This window comes from Pipistrellus kuhlii, unplaced genomic scaffold, assembly GCF_014108245.1.
Source record: "Pipistrellus kuhlii isolate mPipKuh1 unplaced genomic scaffold, mPipKuh1.p scaffold_m20_p_9, whole genome shotgun sequence".
NCBI lineage: Eukaryota > Metazoa > Chordata > Mammalia > Chiroptera > Vespertilionidae > Pipistrellus > Pipistrellus kuhlii.
The window spans coordinates 64778326-64797787 of record NW_023425595.1 but is presented as its reverse complement, the minus strand read 5'-3'; the positions used below and the strand labels follow the sequence as shown (position 1 = coordinate 64797787).

At 51.6% G+C, this 19462-nt stretch overlaps 1 protein-coding gene across 7 annotated transcripts in view; it reads left to right on the top strand.

Annotated features, from left to right (window-relative positions):
• Positions 1-19462, top strand: part of CADM1 (cell adhesion molecule 1) — a 340237-nt gene that overhangs the window by 301080 nt on the left and 19695 nt on the right. For 2 of the 7 annotated variants that reach the window (XM_036428391.2, XM_036428390.2), the window contains exons 7-9: positions 3029-3201; positions 7847-7924; positions 17777-17809. In XM_036428391.2, the coding sequence (XP_036284284.1) occupies positions 3029-3201; positions 7847-7924; positions 17777-17809 (284 nt within the window). Of the gene's footprint in view, positions 1-3028; positions 3202-7846; positions 7975-17776; positions 17810-19462 lie in introns of all 7 variants that reach the window. The other 5 variants (XM_036428395.2, XM_036428392.2, XR_004986335.2 and 2 more) reach the window with 4 other exon arrangements.

Here is a 19462-nt window from a genome sequence, read left to right as displayed (position 1 = left end):
GTGGTTCTTAATGGTGACCTTAGTGGGGGGGGGGGGGGAGGAATGAAATGCCAGCTGAGATTGAAATCTCAGCTAATTCCATTTTATAATCAGCACATGATTGTTAAAACTGTTTTCTCTCATACACAAAAAAATAATCCCAATAAATGGTTGGTGTGCCCACAATCTAATGATATATCTACTGCCCCCGTGTTAATGTCTAAGCTGCCAGAAGGATAGTTTTTAGACAAAAATTAAGCTGCTGTGTTTAGGGCCAGCTGGGGGCAAATGAATTTGCCCTACCTTTGATTTTGCTTCTCTTTCCCGCAAAGAAAAGCGACTACTGGGATTATTTTAGTTAGTAAGGAATGATTCAGGAACTTTCCTCAAGATATATACAGCATCTTCCCCCGCCCTCCCAAATGTATACACACCTTAACAGCTAATAGCTCGGTTTTGAAAATGAAATGTATTTTAATAAACACTGCCTTATAATTATTCAAAGTGTGTGTATCCATTCTGAGGGGACACCCTATAAATGTGTGTGAAAAGATCCAACCAACACTCTAGTTTCATTGCAAGTGTGAAGAAGGTGCTTGCTCCTGCTGAACGAATGAAGGCAAGTTAGAGAAACCACGTGTCATCACTAATGTGGCAAAGCCCACCGCAGTGTAGCCAGGGAGGAGGGGGACTCTCTCCCTCGGAGTGAAGATGGGTGTTAACTGCTTCTGAGGGAAAAGAAACCCATGGAACCCTAAAGGGGCACCTCGGGGCAGCGCAGAGATCCGCACTCAAACTCCCAGCGTCCCCAACAGCACAGCCTTGAGCTCCCCCTGCTGTCCCCCCAGCATGGTTTTCCCCTCTCAGTGTTGCCAACCAGCGTCATTGTCACCGTCTTCCTGTGAGGAACGGGGAGCATCTGAACAAGAAGCTGTGGAGAGGGCTTTCCCACGGCAGCTAAGGAACGGCCCATTGCGGGGACCGGAGCTGTGAGCCTGGCCGCAGGAGGCTCTCTTCCCGCCCCACCGCTCCAGGGCCGCGTCTCTCTCCCAGGGCCCGGCCTGGCTGCTCTCTGTCCTGGTCGCTGCCCTGTGCAAGGCGGCCTTCAGAGGTAGCAGGCGTCTGGAGCGTCTCCTGGTGTCCAGTGTTGCTTCTCCTCTGTGAATGCTGGGAGACTCATGTCTCTTCTGAAGACGACTTGAGCGATGCCCTGGTTAGCAGCTTGCCCGCCTCCCAAACAATCCCAGGAGAGAAGATTGTGCTCATGGGCTGCTTGCCGCTTGGGATACCTGTGTTCAGCCACGTTAACTGGCTCCCAGCGTGTGGCTTGCTGAACTATGTTTTGTTTGTCTGTTTTTTTCTGCTGAAGAAGGTGCTGTGTTCGATGGAATGAGCCACGGGGGCAGAAATGACCCGTTTCCTTGGCACATGGATGCCAGAGAGGCTGTTTGTTCCTGTCGCGAAGGAACAGGTGCAAGTCTGAGCAAGCTGGCATCGTGCTGCTGACCCGACCTGCACGTGGCCTGTTCGCTTCCTCCAGAAATGGCAGAGAGCCGTGGCCCACAAACTTCAGTTCCAGAGCCACCTGCGGCTCTTTGGCCCCTTGAATGTGGCTCTTCTACAAAATATCACAGCCTGGGCGAGTCTGTTTTGAAGAAGTGGCGTTAGGAGAAGTTTAAGTTTAAAAAAGTTGGCTCTCAAAAGAAATTTCAGTTGTTGTACTGTTGGTATTCGGCTTTGTGGACTAATGAGTTTGCTGACCACTGGCCTAGAATGAAAGGGGTCCTTTGACTTGCCTTTAGAGCTGCGCCCGTGCCTAGCACACACCCTGCTGGTGGTCGCAGCTGTCCGGCACAGGACCTCAGTCTGGGTGCAGGCGGGCCCGCTGGCCGCTGCCCGCACGGAGCACCTGCGGTGCTGATTCTTAAATGGCATACCAGCTGTGCCAGCAGGCACTTGTGTCGTTCAAGAAAATGGTAACCTCAGGTCCCCTTTGGAGGTTGGGATGCTGCTGGACAGGCGCCTGAGTCTCCGCCCCCAGCAGCTCCTTTGTCGCATCGCTGGCCCCGGAGGTGGCGCTGGGACAGGGATATTCCCCTGCACTGGAGTGGGCCCCACTCTCCCTTCAGCCCCATTCAGGTACAGTCCTGTCATGGCCGCGATTTCCTTGATTTCCTTGGAGGTCGAAGGAGCCGCCTGAAAGACACTAGTTGCAAAGATGCTGTGGAAGGATCATTTGTGTGAGCAGTTCTGGCTCTGGTGCATCTTGGGAAATGTGCTTCTTCCAGATGGACCGAATGTGGTACTTAAATCACTCATGCACCGTGCTCCCTGCAGAGTTGGCCCTAGGGACTGAGGAGTCCCTCGGGGCGGGAATGCCCTGAGGCCTCCAGTTTCGGGTGCACACAGGGCAGAGCGGGGCAGGCGGCCTGGCAGAGCCTGCAGAGGAGGCACTGCCAGGAGGCACAGCACCACGTGGCCGCGGGCAGCGGGCGGCACGGCTGGATTGGAGGAGGGCAGAGGAAGCGATCGCATCTTTCCACAATGAGAAAAGGTGGTCCTCCTAGAGCAGAGCCCAAGGCATTTGCTCCTCAGGTGCGGAAGCCCGTTCCTTCTTGTGAAACTGGAAATCCATTTCAATTTCACACGTGTCTTCTAAGCAGGTGTCTTGTGGTGCCGGTCACCACCAGATTAATGCCTGCATCGCTAGCCCAGGGTGCAGGCTCCCCTCGTTAATGAGAGGAATAACAATGGGTGAGCTCCGTCCTAGCAGAATTGGTGTGAAACCAGACCAAATAGGGTGGCTGGTTATTTCCTGATTTGTTGAAGGTAAACTGGAAATAATGAGACTCCCACTTGCGGCGTGTTGAAAGTTTTTCAACACCTGAACACGTTGAAAGAAAATTATATTCCAAACAAATGTTTTGGAGACTTCACAGCTGGTAATTCTGTGAACGTAAGCTGCCCGCCGTAAGTCCTCTTTGATTGTGTCGCCCTGCATGAGGTTTAACGAGGGTGATGACGCGCCTGTCCCCCCTCTTCCCGGCAGGCCTGTCAAGGTAACCTGGGTGCGAGTCGATGATGAGATGCCCCAGCACGCCGTGCTGTCCGGGCCCAACCTGTTCATCAATAACCTCAACAAGACCGACAACGGGACGTACCGCTGCGAGGCCTACAACGTCGTGGGGAAGGCGCACTCGGACTATACGCTGTATGTATATGGTACGTGCGATGCAGCTCTCCTCCCTCAGCCTCCGCACATGCTGCTGCTGCTTGTAACTCTCTCCCCAGGTCTTTGGTCGAGTGGAAAGCCCACAGCCCAGTTGTTTCCTTCAAGAACTTGAAGATGCAGGGCCTGGGGCAGACCCTGGCGTCTCCCTGGGAGGGCGGTGCCAGTCGTCTCCCTCTAACGAGGGGCCTGCCAGCCAGGACAGCGGGGTCCCCAGGCACCTGGGAGGGAGATGCATGAGAACTAACGACTGCAGAATCCAACCTGAGCAGTCCATGCTTTTCAGCTTAGGAAGTGTATTCCCCTGGGTATTTTCTAGGATGCCTGGGCTAGCCTTTCTCGTGCTCTGATGAGCAAACCACCCTACTCTCTGCAGGAACCTGTTAGATTACAGGAAGTTGCTAGGTAGTAAATAAATGGGGAAAAAACAGAAGGTCCTTGGTATCTACCTTAACAACCTATAGGTACTGCTTTAGACACCTTTTTTAAAATTTGTTTGCTCTCTTAATATCTTTTTACAGGATCGTTAAAGCACGTTTCAATGAATATCATTCTCTAATCACATTTTAGTGAGCATCCCACTGTGTGCCGGGCGTTTTAAACCTTTTCCCCACTTACATCTTCCTGTCAGCTGTGTGTGGTGGCCGTTCCCCCTCAGTGAGGGAGCACCGCCTGTCCGGTCTGACTATGACAAACCCGGTCAGTTCCGCTCCGAGGCGGTGTCTTGGTTAGGGTAATACCAGGAAAAAGAGCCATGGACTGACAGGACACAGAATGAGTAACCATAGGCGGGAAAATGCCAGCATCTCATAAATATCTGAGGGTGTGAGTGCATGTCTTCCTTCTTGTTAGCAGTGTAAATGACCCCGGTGTGAGTATACGAGTATACACATATGCACATGTGACATGCTTATTTACAGCATACTGTCTCCGTACCTGGCCACTTTCCTTGTGAAGAAAATAGAAATCACATTCTTTTTGATGAGATGGAAGGAGGCTTTACACTCTATCTAGGTGGATATTAGAATAAAATCTATAGCCCACCCCTGAGGTTTGTCCTTAGCATAATGCAAAATTCCAGGATCACTTCTAGTCCCCATTAGTAGACCCCTGAGGTCAGTGGGTGCTGGCTCAGTGCCCCCGTTACCTGTGCTCTTCACACAATGGCATTCCTTCCCCCAGTGGTTAAGGCGGCCAGAGTGGAGGAATGGCTTTCCCAGGTGGGTGCCCTCCTTTTGGGTGACAATCCACAGAGCTGCTCCATCCCTCAGACTACTCACGATGTGCCACTGGCAGCACTGGCAGGTGCATGCCTCCCTCTTGCTTCCAAACTCGCCCCTCTGCTCTGTGAGGCAGGGCGTGAACCTCAGGTGACCCCCAGGTTGCTGTTACCCAGGTTTAGACTTCGGTTCATTTCTCCTTAAAAGTGCAGGTTTTAGAAAGCAGTGACAGATTCCCACCAGCCTATTATATGCTTCCTTGAATCAGAAGACTCAAATACCTAGAAAAACAATGTCAATTTATTGTACTTGCCGCTCCCACACCTTCAGATGAGAAACACTTTATGGGTTTGGTGGACAGCTCTATGTGGATAATTTGGGGTACTAGCTCATGGTTAGGATCTATTCCACACTATAGTATGACTGGCTGTTTTACATGCATAATTACCTCTGATCTCTACAGTAATATTAGGAGGGAGGTAAGCATTGTCTTCATCCCATTGTACAGATGATAAAACGAGGCTTAGAAAGGTCACATAACTTGTCCAAGTTGACAAGGTTACTAAGTCAGAGCCTTGGTACTTTGACTCCCAAGTCCACAGGGACATTTATATCTTTCTTTGTAGTTCCTTTTATTCTCACTGATTTCCACTAGAAAAATCCCCTCCAACATAAGACTGCTTTTTTTGGAATTAACTCCACTGGGCCAGAGTGCATTATAGGAAACCCAAGAAACATAGAGACCTGCATGTTAGGTTAGCACCGTGGTCGGCAAACTGCAGCTCGCGAGCCACATGAGGCTCTTTGGCCCCTTGAGTGTGGCTCTTCCACAAAATACCACAGCCTGGACGAGTCTTTTTTGAAGAAGTGGCATTAGAAGTTTAAGTTTAAAAAATTTGGCTCTCAAAAGAAATTTCAATCGTTGTACTGTTGATATTTGTCTCTGTGAACTAATGAGTTTGCCGGCCACTGGGTTAGCACATGTCCTTCACACGTGCCCCCCCCCCCCCCCAGGATAGGGCCTTGTCCTTGACAGGGGCCTTGTGGGGTCTACACTGTACCACCTACCTCTGTGCCCCTCGAAGGCCTTGGACAGCGGGCTAGCATACTCACCTGAGGTGTTGCTAGTCTGTAGATAAAATATTCTAGCAATCTGAGAAGATGGTGAATAGGTTTTCTTTTCAAAGCCGATTTACTGTGCTACTACATTAACTTACAAAGTGCTTTCTGAGCTAAGAGTTAGCATTCCTTTACGATGTTTAATTCTCTGGAAGTAACTTCTGTACCTCGAGAATCTGGCTGCTTCATGCCTGAGCCCCAATTTGTTTTTGTTCCGTTGCTTCCGTGTGTCAAGCCCAGCTCATTAGCTCCAACTCCGCATTTTTTAAGTAGCAGCTCGTGTTGCTCTTGATGCTGGACACGATCGGAGCATTGCGGTTTTACCTGTTAGCGGAATCTAATTCAGTTAGGTCACTTGAGCCAGATGTGAAGGACAGCGTGTTCCCGACAGTGATGAAAATAATTGAAAACGTGTGATTGTCCACAAAATGAAAAGAACTGTTGACCTGAAGTCTCTGCCCTCATTAGGATGGCCCGGTCCTTGTTTATAACCATTTTTTCAAATCACCTTCAGGTCCTCTTTGATTGACTTGTGGACATCACATATTTGTGCCAATACGTTTACAGACAGGTACAGAAAGAGCAGCCTAGTGTGTCAGGGGAAGCCCAGGTACAGATTTGGCCATTTGGTGATACGTGCTGGAATTGAATCAGCACATTAGCTGCCCGCTGCTGGGCAGCAGGCGCCTCTCCGGTGCAGTGGGCTGGGCATTGGAGGGAGCAGAAGTCTTCAGCGCTGGCTCAGGGCCCACGCGCTTTTCTCATCTGTGTCTGCACCGACACGTGGGGGAGGGGGCAGTAATTGCATCCAGGTGAGCAGCCAGGTCATACCTGTGGCCCCTGAGAGTGTATCAGGAGCAAGATGGAGCATGCTGCCCATTCTTCTTAAAAGGAAGTCTTGAAATCATCAACTTAACGATTTCTACTTGGAAGAGAATGAAATTTTGTTTTGTTTTTGTTTTTAGTGGCTTCCTTCTAGTCTTATGTGAGGCTGCTTCAACAATAGTTCAAACCGCTTCTGTCCTCAAATAAATAATGTCTCCTATAAAACGGATCAATTTGCTGTTGATTCTTCCCGGTCAAATGAGTACATATGTGTATGTCTGAGAGAAGTCTGTGAGGGACATTAAAGCCTCAGATTATTGAGGTAGGGATCACTTTAAACAGGCATTATAACCAAGAACCAAGATAATGTTTTTGTAAACTTTCAGGAAGTTGCACGAAGCCCAGTAAAGGTGCAGTATACCAGTATAATTAAAGTTTTGATGTATTAATTAGACATCTGAGAGCTCACGGGAGATTAAAGGACACCAGATGTGTCAGGGAGAAAAAAAAATGACATGCTTTAGATAAAATTTAAAATCAAAAGCCTTCAAGTCATCTTCTGCTCTGTTACAGCGGAACAGTGGCTTAGTTCAAAGTCTTGCTGACAGTTAACACATTCGGTTTGATCATTTGGGCTTGGAATTTCTCTCCTTCATATCTGCCCTTCCCTTTTCCCCCAAATCATTTTTGAGATGACAGACGGATATACAGCGATCAGCACCTGACAGAGGCTTCCCTGGGATCCCGGCCCCGAGGGCCAGGCCTCACTGACTCCTCCTTCTCTTGTTCTCAAGACAGAAAGCGCTCCTTCGGTTTCATTCTTGTTGTCCACTTAGGTCAAGCTCTTAACAGGAGCAAAGCCAGCTAACTTACCCATATCGATAAGTTGTAAAATGTTACTGGCTTTTAAGAAAGAAAATCTCCTGTGTCTTGGAATGTGGTATTTAGTGGCAGCATCCTCTCTTCTCCGAGTGGAAGTGTGCAGAGAGCAGAGCATTCTCGCCTGCTGCTGGCTATGTTGATGGAAATGACAGGGTCAGCGTTCCTAAGAGCAAGGACGCAGGAGCACACCGAGGCCACCGGAGCCTGCAGACAGAGCGCTCCACCTGCTCCCTCCCTCCCGTCTGTGACAGTATCAAGTGAACAGCAGCCATTACACCCTGAAGTGGGGAGCTGGTTTAACCTCATCTTTGAAATTGGATCCGGTGGGATGCCCTATGTTTTTTTGTTGTTGTTTGTCCTCCCTTTCTGCTTCACATCTCCTCATCTTCATTGACGTCATTCTTTTCTTAGCTCTTCCCACCAGGGCTTCGGGATGTCATTGGAAGACACAGATCTTTGGAGGAGCCTTCTGGTTTTAAAGGGGAATCATCAAACAAACATCTCAGTGTCCTCGTGCCTTTGTTTTGTCATTACTGGTCATTGTTGTGTTCAGCATTGTGGGTTTGATTTTCCTTTTTTTTTTTTTATCCAGATCCCCCCACAACTCTCCCTCCTCCCACAACAACCACCACCACCACCACCACCACCACCACCCTTACCATCATCGCAGGTACGGTACTTCATTCCCATGGAAATGTCCTGCATGGTGTTGTCTTTCTGGTATGTATACAACAAGGCCTCCACGTCCCCTTTCAGTCATCGGGATGTCATTGCTCTTGCAATTTTGTACTCAGCGACTGTATTCTTAGGCTGAATCTTAAGGACCTCAGACAATCTTTAACCTCCAAGCATTTAACAGCAGATCAGAGATCTTGCAGCTTACCCATAAGAGAACTCTTTTTTTAAGCATCACTATGTAAGCAGAATGGTAGGGACAATGGCAGCCTGTCTTAGAGGACACGCTGGTGGCGTAGGCTCAGCCATGGTTGTCGAATGGTAAGTATTCTGGCCGTGCATCTTCTCCTTGTCTCAACTTCACCTTAATCCCCATGAATGAAAACGCACCCCCTTTAACATGCCCCTGTGGCCATGTTCCCAACGTGTCGCCATCCTTCCTGCCCGAGACTGCCTGCTGATCATGCCGCCCGTTCGGGCCGCCTGCGTAGTGAGGAGAGATCAGAGGCAGCCACTGCCTTTGTGGTGCTGGGCACCTGGCTGCCCTCGGAGAAATGTGGAGGGTGGAGCCGCCGTGGCTGCAGGGACGGCTTTCTCTCTGCACCGTTTGAAGCTCCTGTTCAAAGTGAGATTCACAGTCTCCCATTCTGTCACTGAGGGGGGATCCCGCCATGCACCCCTTTCTCAGACCCCAGCGGCTCTCAGCTCATCCGGGAGCCTCAGAGGCCCCTGTCCACCAGGGTAGGAAGGTCTGGGTGCCGTGTCCAGCAGACACGCGGGATTTCCTTAGGTAAGGTCTTTGCTGCTGCTCAGAAACTCGTAATTCCTCCTGTGAGAAAAACTCTTTGAAGGTGACTTTCTATTTCATTTGTTGTCTGATGAGACTGCAAGGTCTCGGAGCCATGTGCCCACGTAAACAGTCCTAGCACTGGACTTCTTAAAATCCCGGAATATTCCACTCTCCACCCTTCATGTGAACGCTCTTTCCCGCCCAGCCGTGGCGCATCCCGTACAGTGGCTTTCTGCGGACACTTCGGTTCTCACCGGAGTCCGTGAGGTGGATACAGAAAAAGTCAAAGTCTTCAGTGAAAGGGAGGCTCATCGAAACTGTTTCCTCCGCCTTCCATGGAGCAGAGAACCGTCAGCCACTGGTGAGGACGTGTTGAATGTTGTTTATAGAAGCAGCAGCGCCTTCACGTAGGGTCTTGGGGAAATCCATCCATCGGTGCTGTGTCACTCGGAGCTCACCTCCGTCCAGCTGCGTTGCAGTCCTTGTCTGGGGAGTTCTGTTCAGCCTCTCCTCGCTCCTGTCCTAGGGAGCTCGCTTTGTGGGTGTCGTGGCTGATTCCTCCCCTTCCTGGGTGACTGACTGAGGTGCTCCTTCCCAGCTCCCTTTTCCAGAGCAGCCGTCATCCTCCGAACCAGGCCACTGCCTTATGACCTCTGACCTCTCGTCCAAGGTGCCCCTTGCAGGCTGCGCTTGTGTCCCCGTGTTTTCACAGTCCCTGGGAGCTGCCCTGTCGGTGTCGTCAGTTTTGTCACCCGTTCTCAGGTCCCGCATCGGGAGCCCGTACCCGTTCAGAGCGCCCTGCAGCGGTCCATCCGTCCGTCCTGTAGGCATGGCTTTGGTAGCTCCTTGGGGCGAGGCCCCAAGGGAACCAGCAGGCACGCATTCAGGGCAGTGGAGCCCGCCTGCTGTACGGCTCTACCTTCTCTCATTGAGGGGCTCCCTTTGTGCTGGCCTGTCTCCGGCTTCGGCCTTTTCTTTTGTTAAGACCTGTCGTCCCGTTCCCTGAGCCCTCCCCATTGTCAGTCTCAGCGGAGAGGTGCTTGGTTCCCAGCCCCGACTCTTCACTCCAACCCTCAACCCCCAGTCCCCGCTGCTCTTTCTCTGCTGCTGTCAGTTCACGCGGCGGACCCTGCGTTGAAGGGACCCTTTAGAAACAAGCGCCGTGTTCTGCCCATGTGGAAGGTGCCTGTGACAGGGCCTGTTCCGGCTTCGCGCTCTGCTCCCGGCCCCTCGGTCAGTCACGGCTGTGCAGGGCGATCTCCCGGGTGGGCACTGTGGCTCCTGTGTCGGCTGCTGGCCCCTCTGACCACAGTGCTCCCGTGGTCATGAATTCCCAGAGCAGTGGACAAAAATGGCCACTAACACAACAATGGAGAACCCGGGCCTTAATGGTGTGATCTTACCGGCTTGCTGTGTCTTAGCAAGTTGCTTTGCATCTGTTTCTCTTGCCCAGAAAGTACACCCTGGATGTAACACTGGCTCCTTTCTCCAGACACGTTGAAGGGTATGAGCTGAAAAGTCCTGCGTCCCATTGAGTAAAGTCCAGGCTGTGCCCTGGACTTGGATCAGGTCCTACAAATTGTCCAAACTGAGCCTTGCCAAACGGACAGCCAAGTTCACGTCCACTCGCCTCTCCTGCACTGCTCGGTACATTGTAGCCACATTAACCTCCACAGCTTCAACAGCTAAATCAGCGACAGTGACAGAAAGCCTGAACTTAAAGAAGAAGCAGCCCTCAGCCATCTGTTGTTTTTCTCCCCGTCACATGCAATAACTGAAACCCGCTCCCAGGTCAGAGTTTCATTAGGAGAAAATGTACAAATTTGACAGAAAAATATTGGTGAACTCCACAGGTCATAGTTGATTTCTGGTTTCTCTGAAAGGAAGTATTCCATTGCCACTTCTTGTCTTCTGTAACCAGGGCGTTCCCCCTGTTAGGAGGCAGGCTGCCCTTGAGTTCCCTGTCACCCCTCCCTCGGCACAGCCAGCCCTTCCTCCTGGAGACCAGAGCTCCCTCCTAAAGACGCTGAGAGAGCAATGCACATCCAGTCTGAAGCCCGGGAGCCACAGGCGCGCAGGTGGGAGGAGCAGGGCGCCTATCCCCCCTCAGCTCCTCCGTGGCCGTCTGTGCAGGCTCTGGAGCTGAGAGGAGTATGTGGCTTCCCAAGCCTATATGGCCATTCACTGCACGAGAATCCCTGACCCACTTAAAAAGCAAACGCACACCCAGCACAGACAGGGAGCCCCGCAGAGCCTCACGGGACCCACCTTTAGGCGCTCTGGTGTCTTGATGTCCTTCATGGGGGTTGATGACCTGACCATCTATTTCCGTTCCCACCATTGCTGTTGGCTGGCACCCCTTCTTTTTGAAAAGTCACCCAGGTTGGGGTTTCATTCGGCTGGGTCTGTGCTCTCATGTGGAGGAGCACACTGCCTGCCTGGCGTGGTCCCCAGAGTCCGGAGAACAGACACGGCCCGGCTGGTGGGAAGCCCTCGCGAGGTCCCTCCCAGAGACCAGAAACCTGCCCGGGAAGCCTGGGCTGGGGTCGGCACGTTCTGTTTAGTTAGGACTTTGCTGAAGGCAGTTGACGTTGGTGTGAGGTCCACACGGAAGCCCTGCTCTGCGCTTGGTGATCGGTGACCACTTCACCTGCCGGTGCGGTCACCTTTCCCTCCTCCCCCTCCCTCCGGGCCCGGGGTGTGGGCACCCAGGCCTGTGGACTGCGTCTCCACTGGCCGCGCCCTGAGCTGGCTCCCAGCCGCCGGCGCCCACGCTCGGTCTAACACCTCCCCGCTCACGGCCACTCAGGCCATGGCCTCGGCCCGCAGGTCGCACTGCACGCGACCCCATACATTAAACTCGGAGTCGCCTCTGAATAAGAAATGAGTAGCTAAGGGGCCAAATTGGGAAGCACATTGAAATCTCCCTTCATAGCAGTGACATAGCAGTCATTTCTAAGTGAGGTTTCCCCTTTTTTGAAGTACATATCCAATTAGGATGGTTTGTTTCTTGGAAAAGAAAACGGCAAGGTTTGTCTAATTGGCATTTCAGAACTGAAACCCCGTTTCCGTGAGGCAGTGAGTCCTGCCCTCAGGTTCCCACGGCTACCCTGGATGCCTGTCCAGTGGCAGGAGCCGTCCTGTGCACAGTGGGTACCCAGCATCAGCATAGGACGACGTGATGCGGCCTGTCTTCTGGGCACCTATGGGGAGGGAGGGGGCGCGGAGCAGGCCCTGGGCCGGTGTGCGGCCTCTTACTCACGCCTGCGTGCAGGTGGGCAGACAGGCGCCTCTGGGGTGGGAAGCTGCCCACAGGGCCACTGCTCCGGAGCCTGGCTGCCGGCTCCTACTCAGCCTCCTGGTGTCTGCTTTCAGGAAGGCATCCCACAAACACCAGGCCCCCTAATGCACTGTGCTAGCGCCTGTGGGGCTGGAAGCCTCCCATAGCCTAACACTGGCTGAGGGGGACGAGGTCGTGCACGTTGGGGTGCTGTGTAGTCAGCAGAGGGAGGGTCACAGGCGGAGACCGAGGCCAGGGTCAGAGGTCAGTGGCCTAAGAATATGTGTGAATAAGAACGGATGGCAGGCACCCTCCCGCCTGAGGGCCCCTTCTCTGTAGAATTGCCCTGAGCAGGTCCTGGGTCCTGCCCCTAAAGGGGTGGTTCTTGGCCAAGGACAATGTTAACGCACCTGTCCCTCCTGTGCCCCGCCCCCTCCCAGGGACGGTGGGCAGCTTCTGGAGACACTTTTGGTGTCACCCATGGGGCACTGATAGCTCGTAATGGATGGAGGCCACGGATGCTCTAAGCATCCTATCATGCACAAGAAAGAATTCTCTGACCCCAGTGCTGCCTGAAACCCCGCCCTACAGGGAACCAGACTTGAATTTTCTAGGGACTTTGCTCTGGCAGAGGAAAAACCCTTCTGACTTTGGGAAGTGAGCCGGCGGAGAGGAGCAAGGTTGGCAAGCGTGGTGGGGGGGAGAAGAAAGAATGGCATTTTGGAAATGAAGCCTGAAGGCCAAACTGCGCCCAGCACTGCCGTGTGTGTGTGTGTGTGTGTGTGTGTGTGTGTGTGTGTACTGTGTGTATGTGTGTGTGCTCTGTGCGTGTGTGCCTGTGCACTCGCTGTTCCAGCATACACCTGCCATCGGTGCTGGAAAGGGCTCATCGGTCCTCCCAGAGTGTCCCAGCTTGCCTTTTCTCTGGCGCTGGCATCTGCTCTGTGGAGACGGCTTCCCATCCAGCGCCTCCCCAGCTTCCCGATGCCGGTGTGGCCGCAGATGGGAGATTATTAGGACCCTAGTAACCGCTTGTGCCGCCTTTTGTGGAAGAACCACCTTTTAAGTTTTGCCCCCAAAGAACATGGCCATCCTTTTCATACTGTTTTCATTTTACTGATAATTGTTAGCCCCTAACAAACAGCATCCTAGCCCAGCAGTGTGGGCCCATAGCGATTGTGAGGGAAGGGAAGAAATTAACATACTATAGTGACGAAGCTCCTGTGAGTCTGCATTTTTTTTAAAAGGAATGAGAGACGGAATGTAATGCTACTATCATAATTCCCGTACTTTTCTGCCCCCTGATTAAAAATAACTGAGATAAAGACTTCACATGCTTCCATACTGAAGCTCTACGGACAGTGCAGACAGTAGCATCAGACATGCAGGCTTCTCAGGCTGAGGAAGGGAAAGCTAGAATACGGACTCGGCAGGAAGGGCCCAGGCCCCGGTCTAATCCGGGAACAGCAGCGGCCGCCGCCTCCCTCTCTGTCCATCACCTCCTCGCAGCACCCTCCCTGCCCCGCCTCCCTGTGCCTTGCCCTTTCTCCCACCAGCATTCTCTCACAACATGACACCCGGATTGTTTTCCTTGTGAAATGAAGCCACTGTACAGGTTCCTATGGTTTTCAGAACATCTGGTTTTCCAATGAAAAGATCTCCGGGCACAGCAGCACCAGCGGACACTTCTGAAGAAGCTTTCGGCAAAGCTTGGAGCTGCTTCGCCTTGTCGTAGCTCTGGCTGGGCCTTTAGCTTCACTTTGTCCCTGACTGCTTCTCCCGCCTCTGAGGAATCAGACTTTGGTGAAAGCACGACATAGGTGGAAAGAAAATTAACCACAAAACCAGTAGAAAATAAGTTTCGAAGTTTAATTTTCAAGCACGTGCTTTTGCTTCCAATAGATTTCAAATAAGTATAAACAAATAAATAAACAGAACAATGGTTTGTCCAGCGCAGCACAGCAATGAAAATAACATGGTTAGGGGGATTCCTCCCCTGCCCTGGTGTCTGGCTTAGAGGCAGCTCCCTCACACACACTGAAGGGGAATTCAATTAAGGAAACCATCGGCTCCTTATTAACTTTAGTTAAGAAAGCAAACTGGGGGGAAGTGTATTAAAATGTGCCTGGACTGCTTAGTATGCTTTCATTTAAGCTTATGACAGTCAAAATGGGAGAAATTAAATTCTTTACAATTAAGCGCTGCTCTGGAGCAGATTGGGTTATTATACCGCATTGTTCTGTACCCGGCTCCCCCCACCCCACCCCACCCCCAGCCTCTCAGGGGCTGCATGGCGGAACAGGGGCTGCGCTGGGCAACTGGAGGAGAGAAGGTATTTAAGGTTGTGAATTTAATTTGGTTCCAGGATTTTCATTTTCATTTATGGCCCCCGTTGTGTGTGAGACCACGGACTAATTTATGGATTAGCTTTAAGCCCCCAGCCTGTCACACTCGCTGAGCAGTTCTAAGTTGGAGAGAATCCATATGACAGGATTAGCATGTGCCACAGCAGCGCTTACACAGGGCTGTTTCCACTGCATATCGCCCAGCTGCCTCTCCGGCAGTGTTTTCCTTTCTACTTGGTTAAATGGCTAGTGTCTCCAGTATCGCCCATTGTCGGGGCCTTTCATTTTGTGACTGTCATCTACCGCAACAAGAAATACAGACGATGTTTAATTTATTCAAGCCAGGGCGCCAGGCATCGCTGGTGTGGTTGGGAGACTAAGAGGCAATGCCCACGTTTAGTGAAATGGCATCTTCCAAACAGCGGGGTGGGCCCAGCCTGGGGCACCTTGAGGCCCCTCCTAAAGCAGCCGGGGAGTGACTGGCACAAAGGGGCACGCGTGCTGGGTTTTCAAGAACACGGGACCGTTTGGTGCTGGCCATATAAAACAAATGTGCCATACGTTTGCCCTCATTATAATTAACATTTTAAAAAAACTAAAATAGAGACAATAGCTGGCAAAGCCTTTTCCATTTCCAGCCCTGCAGCACTGCAGTCAGCTCAGCCCACGGGGCCTGGCTGTCCCGTGGACCCAGCTCTGAGGTGACCCCTGACAGGCAGCACCAGGGGAGTTGGAAACGCCTCTGAGGATAATTAGGCGCTCTCACTTTTCCAGTCACCACGGCGCTTGTCACTCATATTGGAAATTTGCTGTTTGCAAGTTGCCTGGTGTACACGGAGAGTGGTACCAAGCCCTGCGTGGCCCCACCCGCGGATTCGCAGGAGTGGGCTTGCACATCGCCCCAGTCTTCTGATTAAGATCCCCTTATAATCCCGCCGCACAGGCGGCGCCGCTCCGGAGCCCGGGCTGGTTTCTGCATGAAGTCGTAATGCAATTATGAAGGAGAATTAGATTCTGTCACAGTGCTCTCCTGCGGGGAGCGCAGAGCCACTTCTAAAGAATTTTTTTTTTTTTTTAGTTCTTTATTTGAGATAGTCTCCGTTCAGGTAGCACACCAGATGCTCTTAGAGAAACGGGACCGGCTGCCTGGGCACACCCCCTCCGGCGCGTACCCTCTGCAGCAGCCTCCTTCCCGCCGCCTCTCCCGCTGCACAGCCGGTCCTGGTGCTGCCGTTACCGGCTGCAGGAGCTGTGCTGCCCCACTGGGCTGTCTGAGAGGCGCTTCTTCCTTCTCTCACTCCCTTTCTCCTGCCCTTTTGGGTATAGCTGATGGGTTTCCCGTCCCCAGAATGGGGAAGCACACTGCACTGTGAACTTGCCTTCATTCATGTTCTCTGCCCACCTGCAAGCCGATGGCCAGCTCCACGCAGTCTGACCTCGTCGACACTGGCATGAGGTGGTGATGGAGGGCGACAGTGCACGTACACTGGGGAGTCACCGGTTAACCCGCAGCTGTTCTCTGTGAGGGCTCCACCCCCTTGCTTTCATTTCCTGCTAACCATATCCCTGGTGAAATGACCAGCCCAAGCGTTCACTGCCTTTTGTGAATGTTGAGAGGAGCAGTGCTCAGCTACACAATGTATGAACATGCATGTACATGTTTCAGCACAAAGTGCATTGCATTTGCCCTTGAAGTTGGGAGTGTCTCAAACTAACATTGAACTTGGGTGTTTCAAGTAAAGAGACGTGTGGACTGTGTCACGAGAATCTGGTATAGATGTTCCAACTGTACAATTTGGGGTGTTTTTACTGCTGTTTTTTGCTTACAGACTCGACTTGTAAGTATCATGTTATTATGTGGTGAACGTTATGCTTTTCTCTCCTTCACCTGTTCTTCAAAAACCCAGTGAAAAATTAGGCTGAGCTACAGGAGCTGCTCAGACTGCTGGTTAGTTCTCGCTGCTGGATGGGCCCTGTGTTCTGACGGAACGGGATCCTAAGGAAACAATGCCAACTGCAGGGGAACACCAGTGCGGCTCACGGGCCATGCTTGTGAATGGGAAGCACCAGGCTCATTGGACCAAACCAAAACCAGTGCATTGAAACATTGCCTCTGTTGAGTCCGAAATAGTCCTTTGAAATCTCCTAAACTTGTGAAAATAGTGACCGCTAGCTGCATCATAGGATGGACAGGTCACCACCGCAGTGCTGCCCAGAGCGCCGCCTCCGCGCCAGGGGACATGGGAGGACATGCCCTGGCGAGGCGTAGAACGGAAATGGCAGCTGGCCGGGCGGCTGACAGTGGGATGGAGCTGGTGAGAAGAGTGGTGTTAAAGCGGCTGGGGAAAGAATGTCCCTGTGCATTTTCTAGATGTGTGTGCCCCTTCCACTCTAGCCAAGAGGAAAGAGCAAGTTGACGGAGCTGTGAGTTTGCCGTGAAGAGGAGCCAGTAAGGCCGGCCCAGAGGGAGAACATGCACCTGCATCGGGACTAGAAGGAAGACAGACACATTTCCTCCCACAGCGAGTGCACTTGGCAGTGACAAGACCAAGTGCAGTCTCCTGACGCAGCCGTGCAGGCAGGACTCCGGCGGCTCACAGCACGCATGTGCTTCTGAGTTGTGAGCCGAGGGTTGGCTGGACACTTTTAATTTTGGGAGTGTCACATGGGTGTTTCCATGACAAACTCCTGCTCTACAAATGTGCCATAGGAAGATCTGCAGAGTGAGGAATGGCTTAGTGGTGCGTGTGTGTACATGTGTGCACATGTGTATGCTAGTGTGTGTGTAGAAATTAATCTGAAAACCTTGACCATGTTCCTTGCCAGGGCCTCTCAATTACCAGAACTGCCCAGCTAAGCTCTGCTGAAACAACACTGGGTGGAAAACTGGGACCCATATATCCATCTGCTGGCACCAGAGCATAAGCCATAGGTGACCCAAAAGCTGACTCGGGGACCCGGATTCAGGGAGGCCTGACTGACAGTGCTGCCCCCAGCACCGGCGGGTGGGTGTAGAACAAAGGCAATGTTTGAATGTATGAATGCATCGTTAGCTTCGACCAGCTTCTGTGTCAAGTCCTGAGCCTGATGCCTTAGGAGCCATCCGCCAGCTACTGGGCTTGCACTGGTGTTTCTCGTCACGTTGCATGTTCCCTGACTACGCCAGCAAGGAGGCGTGTCCTGGCAGGACCCGAGAACCGAGGGGCTTACTGTCCTCCCCACTGGCTCGCAGCTTTGAGCTGAAGGCATGTCTTAAAACAGTGCAACTCACTTCAAATGCTTTTTTGCTTTTCATTTATTATTGCTTGTCATGCGATGTTCTCTGAAAGCTTGCTCATTTATTATCTGTTCCATTTTTTTCCATTTTCCCTTTTTTTGCATGCCGTTCCTCCTGTCTCTTCCCTTCCTCCAATCCTCTGTTCCTGTCTGTAGACACAACGGCGACGACAGAGCCAGCAGTTCACGGTTGGTATCACATTACTGTTTATCTACTTGCTCAGCACTGCTGAGAGGCAAGGCAAGCCTGGGAAAAGAGCAATGCAGTCTTCAAGGGCGGCCGTGTTCCAAGTAGATGGATGGCACTAACATGCCACGATTCTTAAAGCTTGAAAGATGGCAAGTCTTGTCATTTCTGTTGTGAGCCCAGTGCCAGGGTGGCAATTGGAGGGCAGCCTCCTTACTGGCTAGATGGCAGGAGCCTCAGTTTGCATGTGTTCCTTAGTCACATTACCCACCCAACACTGTAGTCACATAACCTGCCCGACACTCAAGCACCGGGAACTTCAAAACACAGACACTGGCCCACAAATTGTAGCACCAGCACTGCAGGCCCAGGCCGGAGTCCCCGCTGCCTGAGGAAGGGCAGTCACCTGTGTCATTAGCAGTTGAGGCTGGAGGTGGGGATGAAGCGTCCTGTCAGTCATGGGGGCTGAGGAGGGCCATGCTCTTCGGTTACCTATGCCCTCGATACCCCCATGGCCCATTCTGGTTCACCCTTCACCTTGGTGTGCATAATCGTTTATGCTAACATTTGGCAGGAAACATCTCCAAACCAAGAATGACACCATTTGTATATTGTAACAGCATAACCTGGGAATTTTTTTTTTAATCATTTGTATGTAGGTATCTTGTAGGGAAAAAAAAATATTTAAAAAGTTAGTTACCAAAAGGTGATAAAATCAGAGTAAAGCTCAGGATGGGCAGGGAGACATCCTCCCCCCATTCCTCCGCTGACGAGGTGGAAGAAGTCTGTTAATTCATGTCGCTGCAGTCAGAAAACCACCATCATGTGTCATCTGTGGATCACTCATTACTCAGCCCAGCTCTCACCGGGCTGGTGCTGTGCTGGGAGACACCATGTCCGTCTAAGGCAGGCTGAATTTAATCATTGGATCCAAGGGGATTGCTCAGTAAGGGGCCTACTTAAATCACTGCATGTCCTGCAGGGTTGGAATCTAAATTCCAACTTAAATGGCAAGAGGGGATCAGCCAAGCCTGTGCCGGTTATTCAGCTTTAGAGAAACAGCTCTTCCTCGCACAGACTGGCCCCTTAAACAGACCTGCATGGGACCACCTGCCCTCTGGAGATCTCCGAGCAGAACCTGTCCTCCGAGCGGCCTTGAGGGGCAGGCTTGGCGCCTGGACACGCTGGTGGGGGATTCTGAGAAAGCAAAACAAACTTCGGGGTGCAGCCCTCGCTCACCCTGCTCTTCCCTGCCATTTGCAAAGAGGGAAAAGTTCATAAAGTAAGTTAAAGGGCCAAATACACTGACAATCATGAGAAATCAATTAGGTATAAACTTCACTTTCTAAGGTTAATGCCCCATAGTGCTTGTTACATCTCCAGGATCGCACTCCATTAAGCTCAGTTATTTGTAGGTTTCATCATTAATTGAGCACTTCCTGACTTTTATCGATTATTCTCAGAGCTTTAAGGCTATTTTAATGTAGTTCAAGAGATTTTCCTTTATTCTTTTTAAGATGCTTTGAGTTCTGAGCTTCCCATAATTAACTCCAGGGTCAGATGTAACCATAAGATTCCTGAATTTGTGAGATCCCTGAAGAAATATTGATCATGTAGCTCCTAAGACTCCAGGGTTCTGTTTTCTAGGCCCCTTC